The sequence below is a fragment of the Bicyclus anynana genome, chromosome 15 (genome assembly GCF_947172395.1).
Source record: "Bicyclus anynana chromosome 15, ilBicAnyn1.1, whole genome shotgun sequence".
Taxonomy (NCBI): Eukaryota; Metazoa; Arthropoda; class Insecta; order Lepidoptera; family Nymphalidae; genus Bicyclus; species Bicyclus anynana.
The window spans coordinates 11644612-11658325 of NC_069097.1; the positions used below are offsets into that span (position 1 = coordinate 11644612).

General features: G+C 35.2%; 1 protein-coding gene across 4 annotated transcripts in view; it reads right to left on the bottom strand.

Annotated features, from left to right (window-relative positions):
* Positions 1–7763: 7763 nt before the first annotated feature.
* The window catches only part of LOC112056481 (C-type lectin 37Db), a 119644-nt gene continuing 113693 nt past the window's right edge, over positions 7764–13714 (bottom strand). For all 4 annotated transcript variants that reach the window (XM_052885705.1, XM_052885708.1, XM_052885707.1 and 1 more), the window contains 2 exons: positions 12992–13100; positions 7764–11820 (listed from right to left, as the gene is read on the bottom strand). In XM_052885705.1, coding sequence (XP_052741665.1) covers positions 11570–11820; positions 12992–13100 — 360 coding nt within the window. In that variant the 3' untranslated portion in view covers positions 7764–11569. The remainder of the gene's footprint in view (positions 11821–12991; positions 13101–13714) is intronic.

Below are 13714 nucleotides of genomic sequence, written 5' to 3' on the forward strand. Positions count from 1 at the left end.
TAGCGTTCCGGTATGATGTCGTGTAGAAACCAAAAGGGGTGTGGATTGTCATTCTCCTCCTAACAAGTTAGCCCGCTTCCATCTTAGATTCCATCATCACTTACCATCAGGTGAGATTGTAGTCAAGGGCTAACTTGTAAAGAATAAAAAAAAGTTTGTCAAATTCATGGAATTACATTGACTAATTATAATGATGATGATAAATGATGATAATGATAAAGAGCCGTGATAGCCCAGTGGATATGACCTCTGCCTCCGATTCCGGAGGGTGTGGGTTCGAATCCGGTCCGGGGCATGCACCTCCAACTTTTCAGTTGTGTGCATTTTAAGAAATTAAATATCACGTGTCTCATCGGTGAAGGAAAACATCTTGAGGAAACCTGCATACCAGAGAATTTCTTAATTCTCTGCGTGTGTGAAGTCTGCCAATCCGCATTGGGCCAGCGTGGTGGACTATTGGCCTAACCCCTCTCATTCTGAGAGGAGACTCGAGCTCAGCAGTGAGCCGTATATGGGTTGATAACGACGACGACGAATGATGATGATGGAAGCTTTAAAGACGTATTGACCTTCAGACGCCTACGTCAAATTTCCCAGTAACTCTGAACAAAGTAAGAATTGCTACGTACATATTTAAATATTTTTTAGCTAGCACCTTAATACACTGACTTTGTGTATAGTCTTTAAATTGTTTAGTAACCCTAGTAATCATAGTTAACTTAAGTTTTGGTCTGAGTCTTGAATGTAAAACTTCATTTTCTTAGGTTACTCATAAATTAATTTACTTGGGTAATTATAATAATTTTTATTATTCTTGATTTTTAAAAGCTTAAAAGCATTATTGAAAATACAACTCTGTCAGTGAGTGGTGACTCGGCCACCATTTCGGTAAGCATATTCTGCTGAGAAGAGCCAACAAGAAACTCAGCAAACTGCTCTTTTAAAATAAAAGTCACAATTTGTCATTTATTATACTGACTTCCAAAAAAGGAGGAGGTTCTCAATGTTATTTTTTTTGTATGTATATTAATTACCTCATTACTCGAAGATTTTTTTGTTTGAAATGGTATATTCCTGAGGTGTTCCCATTGTAATCCTGTCAGGATCTGATGATCCTGGAGAAATCGGAGGAATTTTCAAAATTCGTAACGGCAACTATAGCGTTTTATATTTTTCCCATTAAACATTTCAAAGCACTACAACTTAATGAAGGTCTGGAGTCGATCTGATGGTGCAGCCGAAATACAGAGAACTCTTTAACGATTTTTAGTAGCTACCTTGTGATTGAGATTGATCGATACTGTTTAATTTGTCATGTTTTATTTTTCATTCTTTTTTCATTTTTATTCTCTACAAGTTAGCCCCTGACTACAATCTCACCTGATGGTAAGTGATGATGCAATCTGAGATAGATCCACAAGAATCCACACCCCTGCCGGTTTCTACACGACATCGTACTGGAACGGAAGATCTTTGCCGGTGGGTGGTAACTAACTAACTGACTACGCCGAACTAACTAACTTCTGCCGTGTGCAGAAGAAATAATATTTGTCAGATCAGAGAAACTGCAGAAGATAGCATAACTTAGTTTCTACAATCTCTATAATTGAAGAAGGCTTTACTTGGTACTTGAATAAAAAAAAGAGCTTACCGTTCACAGCGCAACGTAAGTACTAGTTAAGTAGCGCTTAATCTACAATCCTCTTAATGTAATAAGCTTCGTCCCGGTATATACGCTGTTATGCACATTTGTAATGCGATATTTATTACGTTATTTTGTATGCGAGGTGGGTTTTTGTGAATAGCATTCTGTACAACAGATTATGAGATGCTAATGCTTTATTATCCTCATCATCATTAACCGACTTCCAAAAAGGAGGAGGTTCTACGTTCGGCTGTATGTATGTTTTTTTTTTTTTTCAAAAAAAAAATCAAAAATCATTTATTTCAAGTAGGCTCAGTTTACAAGCACTTTTGACACGTCAGTTGACTATTTGTAAAGATTCTACCACCGGTTCGGAGGGCAGGTTCTGCTGAGAAGATACCGGCAAGAAACTCAACAGTTGCTCTTTTGAAAAAGTCATACAGTATTATAATTTACAATTGATAACAATTACAATTTCTTATAGTTTTATTTCCTGTGTGAAGGTGGAAGCTGATCCAATGGCCTCCAAGCGCTTTTATTTAACAATCCACATTCGGTTCACTGTTGAACACTGGTCTTCTCTCAGAATGAAAGAGGTTAGGCCAACGACATTTTGTATTATAGACATGTACACTTACAAAATCACTGCAAAAAGTGAGCCGAATTTAGCTACTATAATAATTAATTCCGTCATTTATGGAAAGATTTTGAAAATTTTTTTTTTTTGTTTTGAAGTTATTGTTTGGTTCCAGGGTGATCCCATTTTTTTAAATGCACATAACTGAAAAATAAGAGGTGCACGCCCCGGACCGGATTCGAACCCACCACCCTCCGTAATTGGAGGCAGAGGTCATATCCACTGGGCTTTCACGTATCTCCAATCCAAACATCAAGCGTTTTAAAAAAGTGGCTACTAGCCTATTGTTTCAGAGATAAGCACAAACAGACAGTTCGTTTCAAGTAGGATGGTGCGGGTGACAGTTCGTTTCACTCTTGACAGTTTGCCGCGATTCACTACGTACGTATTATAAACTTCATACAGGTGACTTGAAAAACACTTTATCGTAGGTACCTAATTATTTTGTGAGGTTGTTGGGGGTAATTTCTAGATCTTGTAAATTCTTTTACTAATAGAAAGCCAAGTAATTTATGAGTGCCATAGGATATACGAGTACTTTATCCCCGTATTCTCACGGAAACGTAAACTACGTGTCTGAAACTGCAAAGTGTTGGCTAGTTGTTAATATTTTCGTTGAATTTACTTAAATTTCGGTGAAAATCACTTTCCCTTTTAGAGAAAATAATAAAATTCATTGTGAAAACTGCTAAATCGCGGTCTTTCTAAAATCTTTGATACTGGGTCATACCGACTTACTACAAACATGAACAAAGCCTCTCAGCGGTGCATTGCACTGCGTTAGAGGTGACACAGACGGACACCTTTTACTCGTAGCTGTTACATGTAGTTTTAAAATCGTAGCTTATTTGACCCACCCGGGACCTGACCTGCACCGCCTCGCCTAGAGTATTTAGTATTCTTCGTATGGATTTGTATGGTCATGCGCTCACTACATCAACTCAAGACCATCTCCGGATCGCCCCGAACGCGAGGTGTCTATGCGCCGACGGCGAGGTGTCCACGCGCCGACCGCGAGTGGAGCACTCGATGATAGCTCGTTGTTGACATGCTTGCCTCGCGTGAACCGCGAGTTGACAATGGGGCGTCCACCCGTGGTCGACAAGTGGACGCCTAGCGACGAGGCGGTGCGGGTTGGGTCCCGGGTGGGTCTAATGCGCGTAATTAATTTAAAGACCTTAAGGCTGCCTGACTACCAGAGCGGAGCGAGGAAGCGTAAGTGGAGAAACGGACTAATGCGGAGCGGAGTTGCGTATCTGTCCATCGGAGCGGAGCAAGGCTGCGGAGCGAAGTGAGAAATTAATGCGACGCGGAGTTGCAGACTATCTTCTCCGCTTCCTCGCAAGTGTTCCCCGCTCCGTTTTCACGCTCTGGCTTACCAGTTTTATATGAATTTTTAAACTAGCTCGCAAATCCCTATATACTTAAGAGGAGATTTTGTGCAATCCTATTGGTATTTCTCCGTTTCTCGGCTTCGCTACCTCGCTCCTAAATATTCATGGTGCTTATACATAATAATATCATATTAAATTTAAAAAAAATATATGGTTATTTGATAGTCTAACTAAAATTTAAAAATATATTAAACGATTCCAATATTTTTTGTCTTGTCTACTCTATACAAGGTTGATATAAAATTAAGAAAACGCATTCTCAGGTATGCAGGCAAACGCACGATGTTTTTCCTTCACCATTTTAGACACGTAATATTTAAATTCTTAAAATGCACACAACTGAAAGGAGCCAGATAGCGAAACTTATATTAGGAGGAGATATAAGTAAAAAGGAAATACGGAAATAAAAAGGTAAAAAAGGTGCCCGTCTGTACAAACCTTTAGTGAAGAGCTAAAAAGCGTGCGAGAGCAAAATGCGAGCGATACGTTTGCGTAGTATTTGCTTGTAGTTGTATTTGTGCAGAGTTTTTTGAAGCGAGCTCGCTTTTAAAGGTGAAACATGTATTGAGGAGATATAAATCTATCAGACTTTATTTCTTTAACCATACGTATTTTAATTCAGCTTTTTAAACGTAGGAGAAGACTAGACATATACTTTTCTTAAAATTATATACAGACATCGTAAAATAATTGTATTTATATATTTTTGGCCGGTGGGAGGCTTCGGCCGTAGCTAACTACCCTATCAAAGATGCCATGCGATTTAGCTTTCCGGTACGATGTCGTGTAGAAACCGAAAGGGGTGTGGATTTTCATCCTTCTCCTAACAAGTTAGCACGCATCTATCTTGCATCATCACTTACGTGAGATTAGTCAAGGGCTGACTTGTAAAGAATAAAAAAAAATATATATTTTACTGAATTAAAAAATGAAGTCGCTACCTTTATTTATGTATACGCTTTATTATCAGACCAATTTCATTGTAAATACTAACAATAAGTTGGTATTTATAATAAAAATTATTCAGGTGAATTTCCTGTCTTATTTGTAAGTTCTGATATGGCTTTATCGACTCGATACATTTTAACCAATCTATACTAATATATAAAGCTGAAGAGTTTGTTTGCTTGATTGAACGCGCTAATCCCAGGAACTACTGGTCCGATTTGGAAAATTCTTTCAGTTTTAGATAGCTCATTTATTATATATTATATCAGTACTCCTACGGGAACGGGAACCACGCGGGTTAAACCGCGCGGCGTCAGCTAGTTTGGTATAAAAGAGGTTTTCAATCGAAATAGAAATGTTTCCGTGAAAACTGTAGAATGAAATTCGCATGAAATATAAAATATGTATAAGAATTTATACAAATGAAAAATTATGGACGCAGGTGAAAAGGTCGGGAATTGGGAACGCTGTTATACCTAGTAGCTAGAGGTAGTAGTTAGTATAGGTCGAGAGCCTGTGAAGTCAGACATTCCTCATTTTAACCTATTGCATATCTTCTATCACGGGCTTTGAGGGCGATGACCGAATCAAGATTTTCCGTAACGAAGATAAACCTAACACCCAAGCTGTGCATTAAGTTAACACGTTTCGACGTTATCGACTCAACTGAACAAGGAGGTTTGAAGTATAGGGACAAAACATACTATAGCAGAGTTAGAAGAGTTTGATTCAAGCACATTGTAAAGACATTTTTTTTTAAATTTGTTTATTCTTTATATTTATTTTATACATTATTTATTTATTTTTTATTATTACCGGCAAAGACGTACCGCCAAGCGAATTAGCGTTCCGGTACCGTGTCTTGTAGAAACCGAAAGTGTATTGATTTTTATTAAACTCCAAACAAGTTAGCCCGCTTTAATCTTAGAATGCATCATCATTTACCATCAGGTGACATTGTAGTCAAGGGCTAACTTGTAAATAATTGAAAAGAAAACTTCATGGTCATGCAAGCATGACCTGACATTCATTCACGTCGTTTTTAGGGTTCCGAACGTACGTAGTACAAACTCGGGACCTTAATTATTATATAATGAGGAGGTCTGGCCAAGACAGGCTCTTATTCCAGTAGGTACTGCGTCATTTTGAGTTTTGATGTTTATTCATCACAGCGGGAACTGTGTCGCCGGCATTACGATGCAGATGCTTGACTTTCAAAACTATAATGACTGTAATTTTAAATGTATATACTATTATTTAATACTGCCGTTCTATGCCCACCTCAGACCAATTATAGAAGGACCTGTATCGCACTCATAGTCACGAACAGAATAGGGATGATGACAGTTTTTTAAATTGTACATAAATTAAGAGTATACTAATAGTAAAGCAATTTTGTAAAAGGAACAGGGTATCTGCGATCATTACTTTCGGAGCTACAGAGATTTAAAGAGTCAGATTTGCGGCGCTGCCGCGGATCCCTGAAAAACGCCCCATACAAAATGGCTCGAAATAATGACGTCATAGGCAATGTAATGATCGTTAGATTTGTATGCGCGTTCAAACAAAATTACTAATATCTTTGTTATTTGTGCGTTTATGCTTATAGTTCATATATTAAAAAATGTCACATTTAATGTAAGGAAGCTAAAACTGTATGAATTTTCATCTAATTACGACAAAAGATTTTTAATAGATTTTGAAATTTTAAAATCTCATTTATTTTGCAAATATCCAGTCAATCTTTGCTTTTTATATATTAATTAGTTAACATTGACCTTATTTACCCGAATGTATCATAAAAATCAATATATTCATACCTAGTCATCATCCCCATTGTCTGTGTATAATCGTATTAAATCGTTGATTATATACTTTGACAGAAAAGTAACGTCTAGCGAGGCAGGTCCTATACAATAATTGGTCTGAGATGCCCACAAATTCGCTGATATAAGACCTTTTGTTTCAATCTTTACGTCTTCTAAATGTGTATACTTAATTAAGTTTGTGTTTGCACCTATTGTATAACTAGCGAATGCCCGAGACTTAGTACGCCTAAAATTCTGTTTTTCACATATCGTGCGGGATCCACTTATTTTTAATATTTACGTTATCTACATAAATACTTAACTAATAGAGTTTTTTGTTTGTTTTTGAGTTTGAATTGGAGTTTGCACCTTTATGGTAAAACTAGCGCACGCTGCGATTTTGTACGCGCGATGTTCTGTTTTTCACAAATCCCGCGAAATCTATGTATTTTTTCGGGATAAAAATAGCCTAAATATTGCTCCATAACCTCCTCTATCTTCCAGTATATGTCCCATTAAAATCGGTTCAGATTTTCCAGAGATTACCCCGGGCAAACAGAAAAACAGGTAGACAGACAAAAGTTTTCAAAAAAGCTTGATTATGTTTTAGTATCGTGTAAATAGCTATAGCACTTAATGACACACATTTAGGACAGACAGACACTTAAATTTTATTTATATGTATTGATTCTATGTATTATTTTCGGTTAAATGAATAAAATGTGGATTACAATTATGTACCTATATGTACCATTCACAATATGATCCACTATTTTTTCATGGTATTTTTGTTTTGTGAACAATCGCCGGTCTGTATTGGAGCAGCTTGGTGAGTCCAAGCTTCATGTACCCTCTTCTATTAGAAGTGATGTCCTCTGTGGTGCAGTTCATAGTACTGTCCTGGGGTTCGATCCCAGCTCAGACTAGTTTAGGATTTTATAATTTCTAAATGTATTCATTTATTTACGTACACTTACAATATTGAATATTGGTCATATTAAAAATTTGCAAATATTTTTTCTTTAAAAAAAAAAATAGCGTTCGGTACGACGCCGCGTAGAAACTGTAAGAGGTACGGGTAGAATATACTTGTACTTTTTCCAAGTAAGCTCGCTTTCATAGCCACCACCCCTTCGTGATAAGTCCTGATAACGATGATAGTTATATTATTTGACTCTTTATACTCTCTATAGTACTTTAGAGGCATGCACAACGGTGATTGTAATATTATTTGTCTCTTTTATAGTATTTTAGAGGCATGCTAACCGTGATTGTAATATTATTTGATTCTTTTAAAGTACTTTAGAGGCATGCAAAAGAAAACACATAAATTCAATTTTATATTTTATTTTTGTTCCTTAAAACTATTTATACAGATATACTAAGGTAACTATTGTATTTAACCACTACGTTTGACTATGGACACACGCGTGTCCCGTTGGACCTGAGGTTTGGACATTTTCTTAACAAAAGCCCCGATGCTATGACATTAAATACACGCAAAACAGTGTACTTTTAAATACGTAAATATTGCACAAAATGAAAATTTTCTTCTCCAAACAAAATTTCGCAGGAAGGCAGTGTTTATTTGCATCTATAAATTGCACACCTCTGCCGGAAAACGCATTGAATGAAGTTTCATAAAGTCAAGTTTCATGTCATAAATTACACTGCATGGAATTCAATATCATAGCAAACAAGGGGCAAGATCGTTAGGCAGTGATCGTTTTTCTTAAAAAATACATTTTTTTGATTCCATCTTACTTTACTAATTGTGTACATAATATACATCGACCATCCGATTAGATATGATAGCTTTTCGGCTCGGTGTACACTGTCCGGATACACTCCAGTTTCGATTGTATCGACACGTTGATTGGATTTGTAAAAATGTCTATTGGAGCTCTATTTGGTTGTCGTTTACTCGGCTTTCAATAGATGAAGTATCTACATTTCACATTTTTAAATAAGTTTTAAATTAGAAAAAAAAATAAGTATATTTTATTTCGTTATTACTTTTTTAGAATTAAGAATATACAAGGATCCTACGTTATTTTTGTGCTTAGGCCTAAGTATAATAGGCCATCACATTTAGCAATTTGGAAGTTGTTTGTCATTTACTGCGCTTACAATAGAACGAAGTATCTACATTTCACATTCAATATTTATCTACTGAAGTCATATTTGTGAAAGTCAATAAATGACTTGTTCGTAGTGAAATAACAATGTTGCCTACAATGTTTTTGGTGTTGCTAATTTTGTAGCTGTCATATATGTAGATATAAATCAAAGTTCACGTTACATAATGATTGTTTTAAGAGTTATTATTTATGTGTTAGGATAAATCACATTATTGCAAAATTTAAAGGTAGTTAGAATAAATAAATAGTGTGTATAATCAAGTATGTTATACGTACTTTATGGCATAAAAAAAGAAATATAGTTATTATTTATTTGCAATAAAATTATCTTCTTGAATTTATACGTCTGTTGCGTTTTTGGTAAATTTTACAACTGTATTATTTACTGTATCTAAAAAACACAACCGTTTGGTGACCGGATGTGTATACCGAACCTTATAAAATAAATATTATAAACAAATTTTGACGTTCATTGCAGAAACTTTTGAATATTATTTTCAAATATTGATGCAATTCACATTTAACCGAAGTCACCTTACTGACCAATTCATATTTTGACCTTTAAGTACTGACTTGGCGATAAAAATTAAACAAAAAATGGAAAAGTTATTATGTTTTTTTTTTGCAATTAGCGGGACAAAAAATTAAGGTAGATATTATGAAGTTGTTGATAATTTAAATATTGATTTTTAACCTTGGAATGTATGAATCATAGAAGGATCCCAATGAATTCAGTTACATGTTGATAATATTTTCTTATGCATTTATAAATAAGTTATTATTTTTTATAATAAGAATAAACAAGGATTCTACGTAATTTTTTTATTTAGGCCTACATGCAATAGATCATCACGATTATTTGCCGTTGATTTTTTTAAACGCCATGCAAGGAGCAGATGTCTAGATGAAAAAACGTCGATTGAATTAAAATATTCAGTAAAGATAATTGTAATTTAATAATATCATATTTGAATGAGAATTGATTCGCCATATAGTCAGTACTTAATTCAAGATGGTTATTTTTATATGAAATTATAAGAAAAGATTCGAGATGTAAATTCGAAATCTAGCACACTACGTCTGTTATCACAACATAACAATGTAAACTATAAGGCTAGGCGCACACTTAGATGGACAAAAATACATCGCAAAATTATATTCTATTATTACTATTATTACCTTTTTAGGGTAACAATATTAAATAAAGATAAAATAGGTTATTTATTACGCAACTGTAGTTATATTGGCATTCCTTTTTATTGAATATTAAATTTACAAGACCAATAATAAAAATTTCTACTTCATCTGTATACATATGCAGTATTTTTTCATTTTGCGATTTTCTTTCCCATCTTGTCTAAATATGCGACCAGCCTTAACAACGATTTTTGCATTTTATATAACACTTTGGTATTTTCTGGAAATATAATTATTAATTACATTATCAGTTTTATAACACGCGTATCTGTATACAGGCTTACTTTATCCAATAGGTAAAGAATATTTTGAACTTTAAATGTATTTAAATGAAACCGCTCTAGCGGTTTAGAATAATATTATACGTAAGAGCATAAGATGTAACTTGTTTTTGCAAAATTGATGCAAAATTTTATAAAGATAACTTGAAAGCAAAATCAAAGTTTGTATAAGCAAACTATACGAGTATTATATACTCGTAAAATTCGTCTAAACAAACTATACGAGTATTATATACCCGTAGGTAGAAACGTAACGATATCCATCTTAGCTTCAATGCGACCTTAAAAGTTAGTGTAACAAAGCCACTATTCTTAATTCACTTTCGAATTTATAGATCACGCTGTCACCATTTTAAAATGAATTCAGATTTAAAAATGGCGAAAAACTAAAGAATTTAATACCTATGAACATAATAATAATGGCAAAATCATTGAAATAACAGGCAGGTATACTATTAGGTACAAACAACCGTTTATTAAGTATAAATAAATGTTTTCATTAATTTTTATATAAATTCTTGGGCCATAATTGAACCATAACTATAAGGTTTGCCATTTCAAGTCTACGTGGATAAATTATCTGAAGTATTTTTAAAGAAGTAAGTAAGTATGAAACAAAAAATCAAATATTTCTTATTGATTATTTCTTAGAAATAGGCTCAAAAATTACTAGACCAATTTCACACATTCTTTAATTCAAGGGAAGCCAGATTATCAGAGAGGGAGAGATTATCAGAGAGAGAGGGCTATACGAGTATTTTATCCCCGCAGGGGGTCTGCTAGTGCCATATAAAATGCAAAATGTAATTAATTATATCAACATCTTATATGTAAACTACTAGGCTGGCAGAAGTAAAAGCAGTTTACAGTTTAATGCTAGCCGACCACCATGTGTTAGTCGCGATCTGTATTATGACACCACAGATTAAAGAATAATAGGCAGATAAAGCGCACGGAGTACGACGGTGTCGTAGCCGCTCCAAATACAAAATTCAAAAACGAATATATTCTCGTGTCAGTACGACACGAAGCGTCGCATGAGTAATTTTCAATATTATTCAAGGAAAATGGCGTCTTATGTTTTTAAATATTTTAAAAACTGTTCACAAAAACTAAACTAATAAGACGAAGTATTTTTTTATTGCAAATTATTGATTATTATAGAAATTTACGTAATTTTTGTTAGTGTTAAATTTTGAAATATAAATTATGAAAAAAAATTTGTTTATGCGGATGTCAAAGAGACGCGTGACGTTTGGGTTGTTTATGGCTTTCACCGGCTTCACCACGCTGCTTGTAAAGACTCATTCTGGATCATCTTTATTCTGTGTATGTCACGCACGTCGCGACCAACACACGATCAGTTTTACAGACATGTGGACCTATCTTATGATGGTGGGTGACTAGCATTACAAAACGCCTTTGTTTGTCGAGAGAGTTGTAATTAACCAGTAAAATTAATTAAAACTGTCAACATTTCAAACAACCAATCCAGTAGTGACATAGTCATTTAAATAATTAATCAGACCTAACTTCACAGATAAAGTAGGTTTCGAAGGAACACGGCGAGTCGTTCCATTTCAACCCTTTGTCATCTCTGTTCCAGAGCTCTAAACAATTCTCTTCTTCTCCGTTCTCATATCTAAAGTTGTTCGGTTCTCCAGCGTTCCAGTTGACGAAGGTTAAGGGCCTGCCGTTGGCCATCCAGAAGAAGTTGCCTTCTTCAGCTAAATCAGTGCCCGATGTCCAAAAGTGTTCGCGGCCATAGCCTGGAAATTAAGGATTGTGAATTTATTTGTGTTCTGCAATGCCTTAAGAGTTCTACGATCAAAACCCGAAAGATCTGGAGTTTGATCTCCAGGGGTCAATTTGTCTCTTTGGTAGGTAAGTGGAATCTTGTCATATTTATAAAAATTGACAGGTAATAATACCATATTAATAAATCAGCAGAGCCGTGATAGCCCAGTGGATATGACCTCTGTCTCCGATTCCGGAGGATGTGGGTCCGGTTCGGGGCATGCACCTCCAACTTTTCAGTTGTGTGCATTTTGAGAAATTAATTATCACGTGTCTCAAACGGTGAAGGAAAAACATCGTGAGGAAACCTGCTCTCACATCAGAGAATTTTCTTAATTATCTGCGTGTGTGAAGTCTGCCAATCCGCATTGGGCCAGCGTTGTGGACTATCGGCCTAACCCCTGTCATTCTAAGAGAGACTCGACCTACTAATGATGATGATGATGAATAAATCAGCTATCTTAGCTCCCACAACACAAGCTATGAGCTTACTTTTTAGGGCTAGATATTATCCGTAATATAATCTTTTTAGCATAAAAATGGAACCGACTTCAAAGACATATTTAAGTTATTTTGATTTTAGCACAAAATTACTAAACCGAGAGAATTAAAAAACATCTCGAACTATGATTACTTTTTGACGACCTCCATGGCGCAGTTGGTAGTGCTATGGTTCTCAACAGAGAGGTCTTGGGTTCGATTAACAGTTCGGGTCAGTTTAGGATTTTATAATTTCTAAATTGGCTCAGGTCTGGTCCGGTGATAAGCATTGGGCGTGGCTAGTTACTACCCTACTGGCGAAACCGTCAAGCGATTTAGCGTTCCGGTACGCGTAGAAACTGGAATAGGTACGGGTAGAATAAACTCGTACTTCTTCCAAATAAGCCTACTTCCATATTAGATTGGATCTTAATATTTGAGATCAAGTGACTTGTCACTGATATATAAAAAAATTAGCTTGTCAATGATGTTCTTAAATACTTTCATTACCAATACAAAAAAAGAAATAATATTAAATCAAGTAGGCTTACAATAAAAACAAAATCGAATAAGAGAAAGTTTGAAAGAAAAATATTAACAGTTTTCGAGCGTTAGAAAGCAACTGCAGTTCCCATTTTCTGATAAGATTTTTGCTTAGCTTACCAGATTCTCTGACGTATTTCTCTAGCCTGTCGTTCTCTTCCTGCGACGAGATGGAGGCGAGATGCATCCCGTGGAACCTGCAGTACTGTTGCGCTTTGAACCAGTTTGCCTGAAAGTAAATAAAGAATAATTTAAATCACACGATAATTTTAGGCGAAAGTTTGTGTGTGAAAGTATGTTTGTTCCTCTCTTACGCTGCGGCTACTGAAGCGATTTGGCTGAAATTTTAAATGGAAATAGATTTTATTCTGGGTTAACACATAGGCTACTTGTTATCCCGGAAAAATCCATGGTTTCCGCGGGATGTGTAAAAAAACTGAATTCCACGCGAACGAAGTCGCGGGCGTCCGCTATAGTATGCGCATTATCATCTGAGTCGTCCGGTCATAAAAGTCAAAAAAGATAGGAATGTGCAGCGCGCCTACCTGCGCACCCTAATTATCGATAAACGGCTACCTGCGCACGTGCTAATGATGAGTCAATAATGATTTGGACGATTCTGATTGGTCGGTTTCTAATGTAATTGCATTGCGTATTTTTTTTGCTATAAATGTGTTTACTGCAATTAAATAAATACATTCATGTGTTACTCGTTGCGCACTATGGATACTAATATATAATAAATTTGGCAGAAGACGAAGATTCTGATGATGAAGACTCAGATGAAGATTAATTTTATTTAGTTAATAATTATATAATATGAAATATGTATTATATTAAATC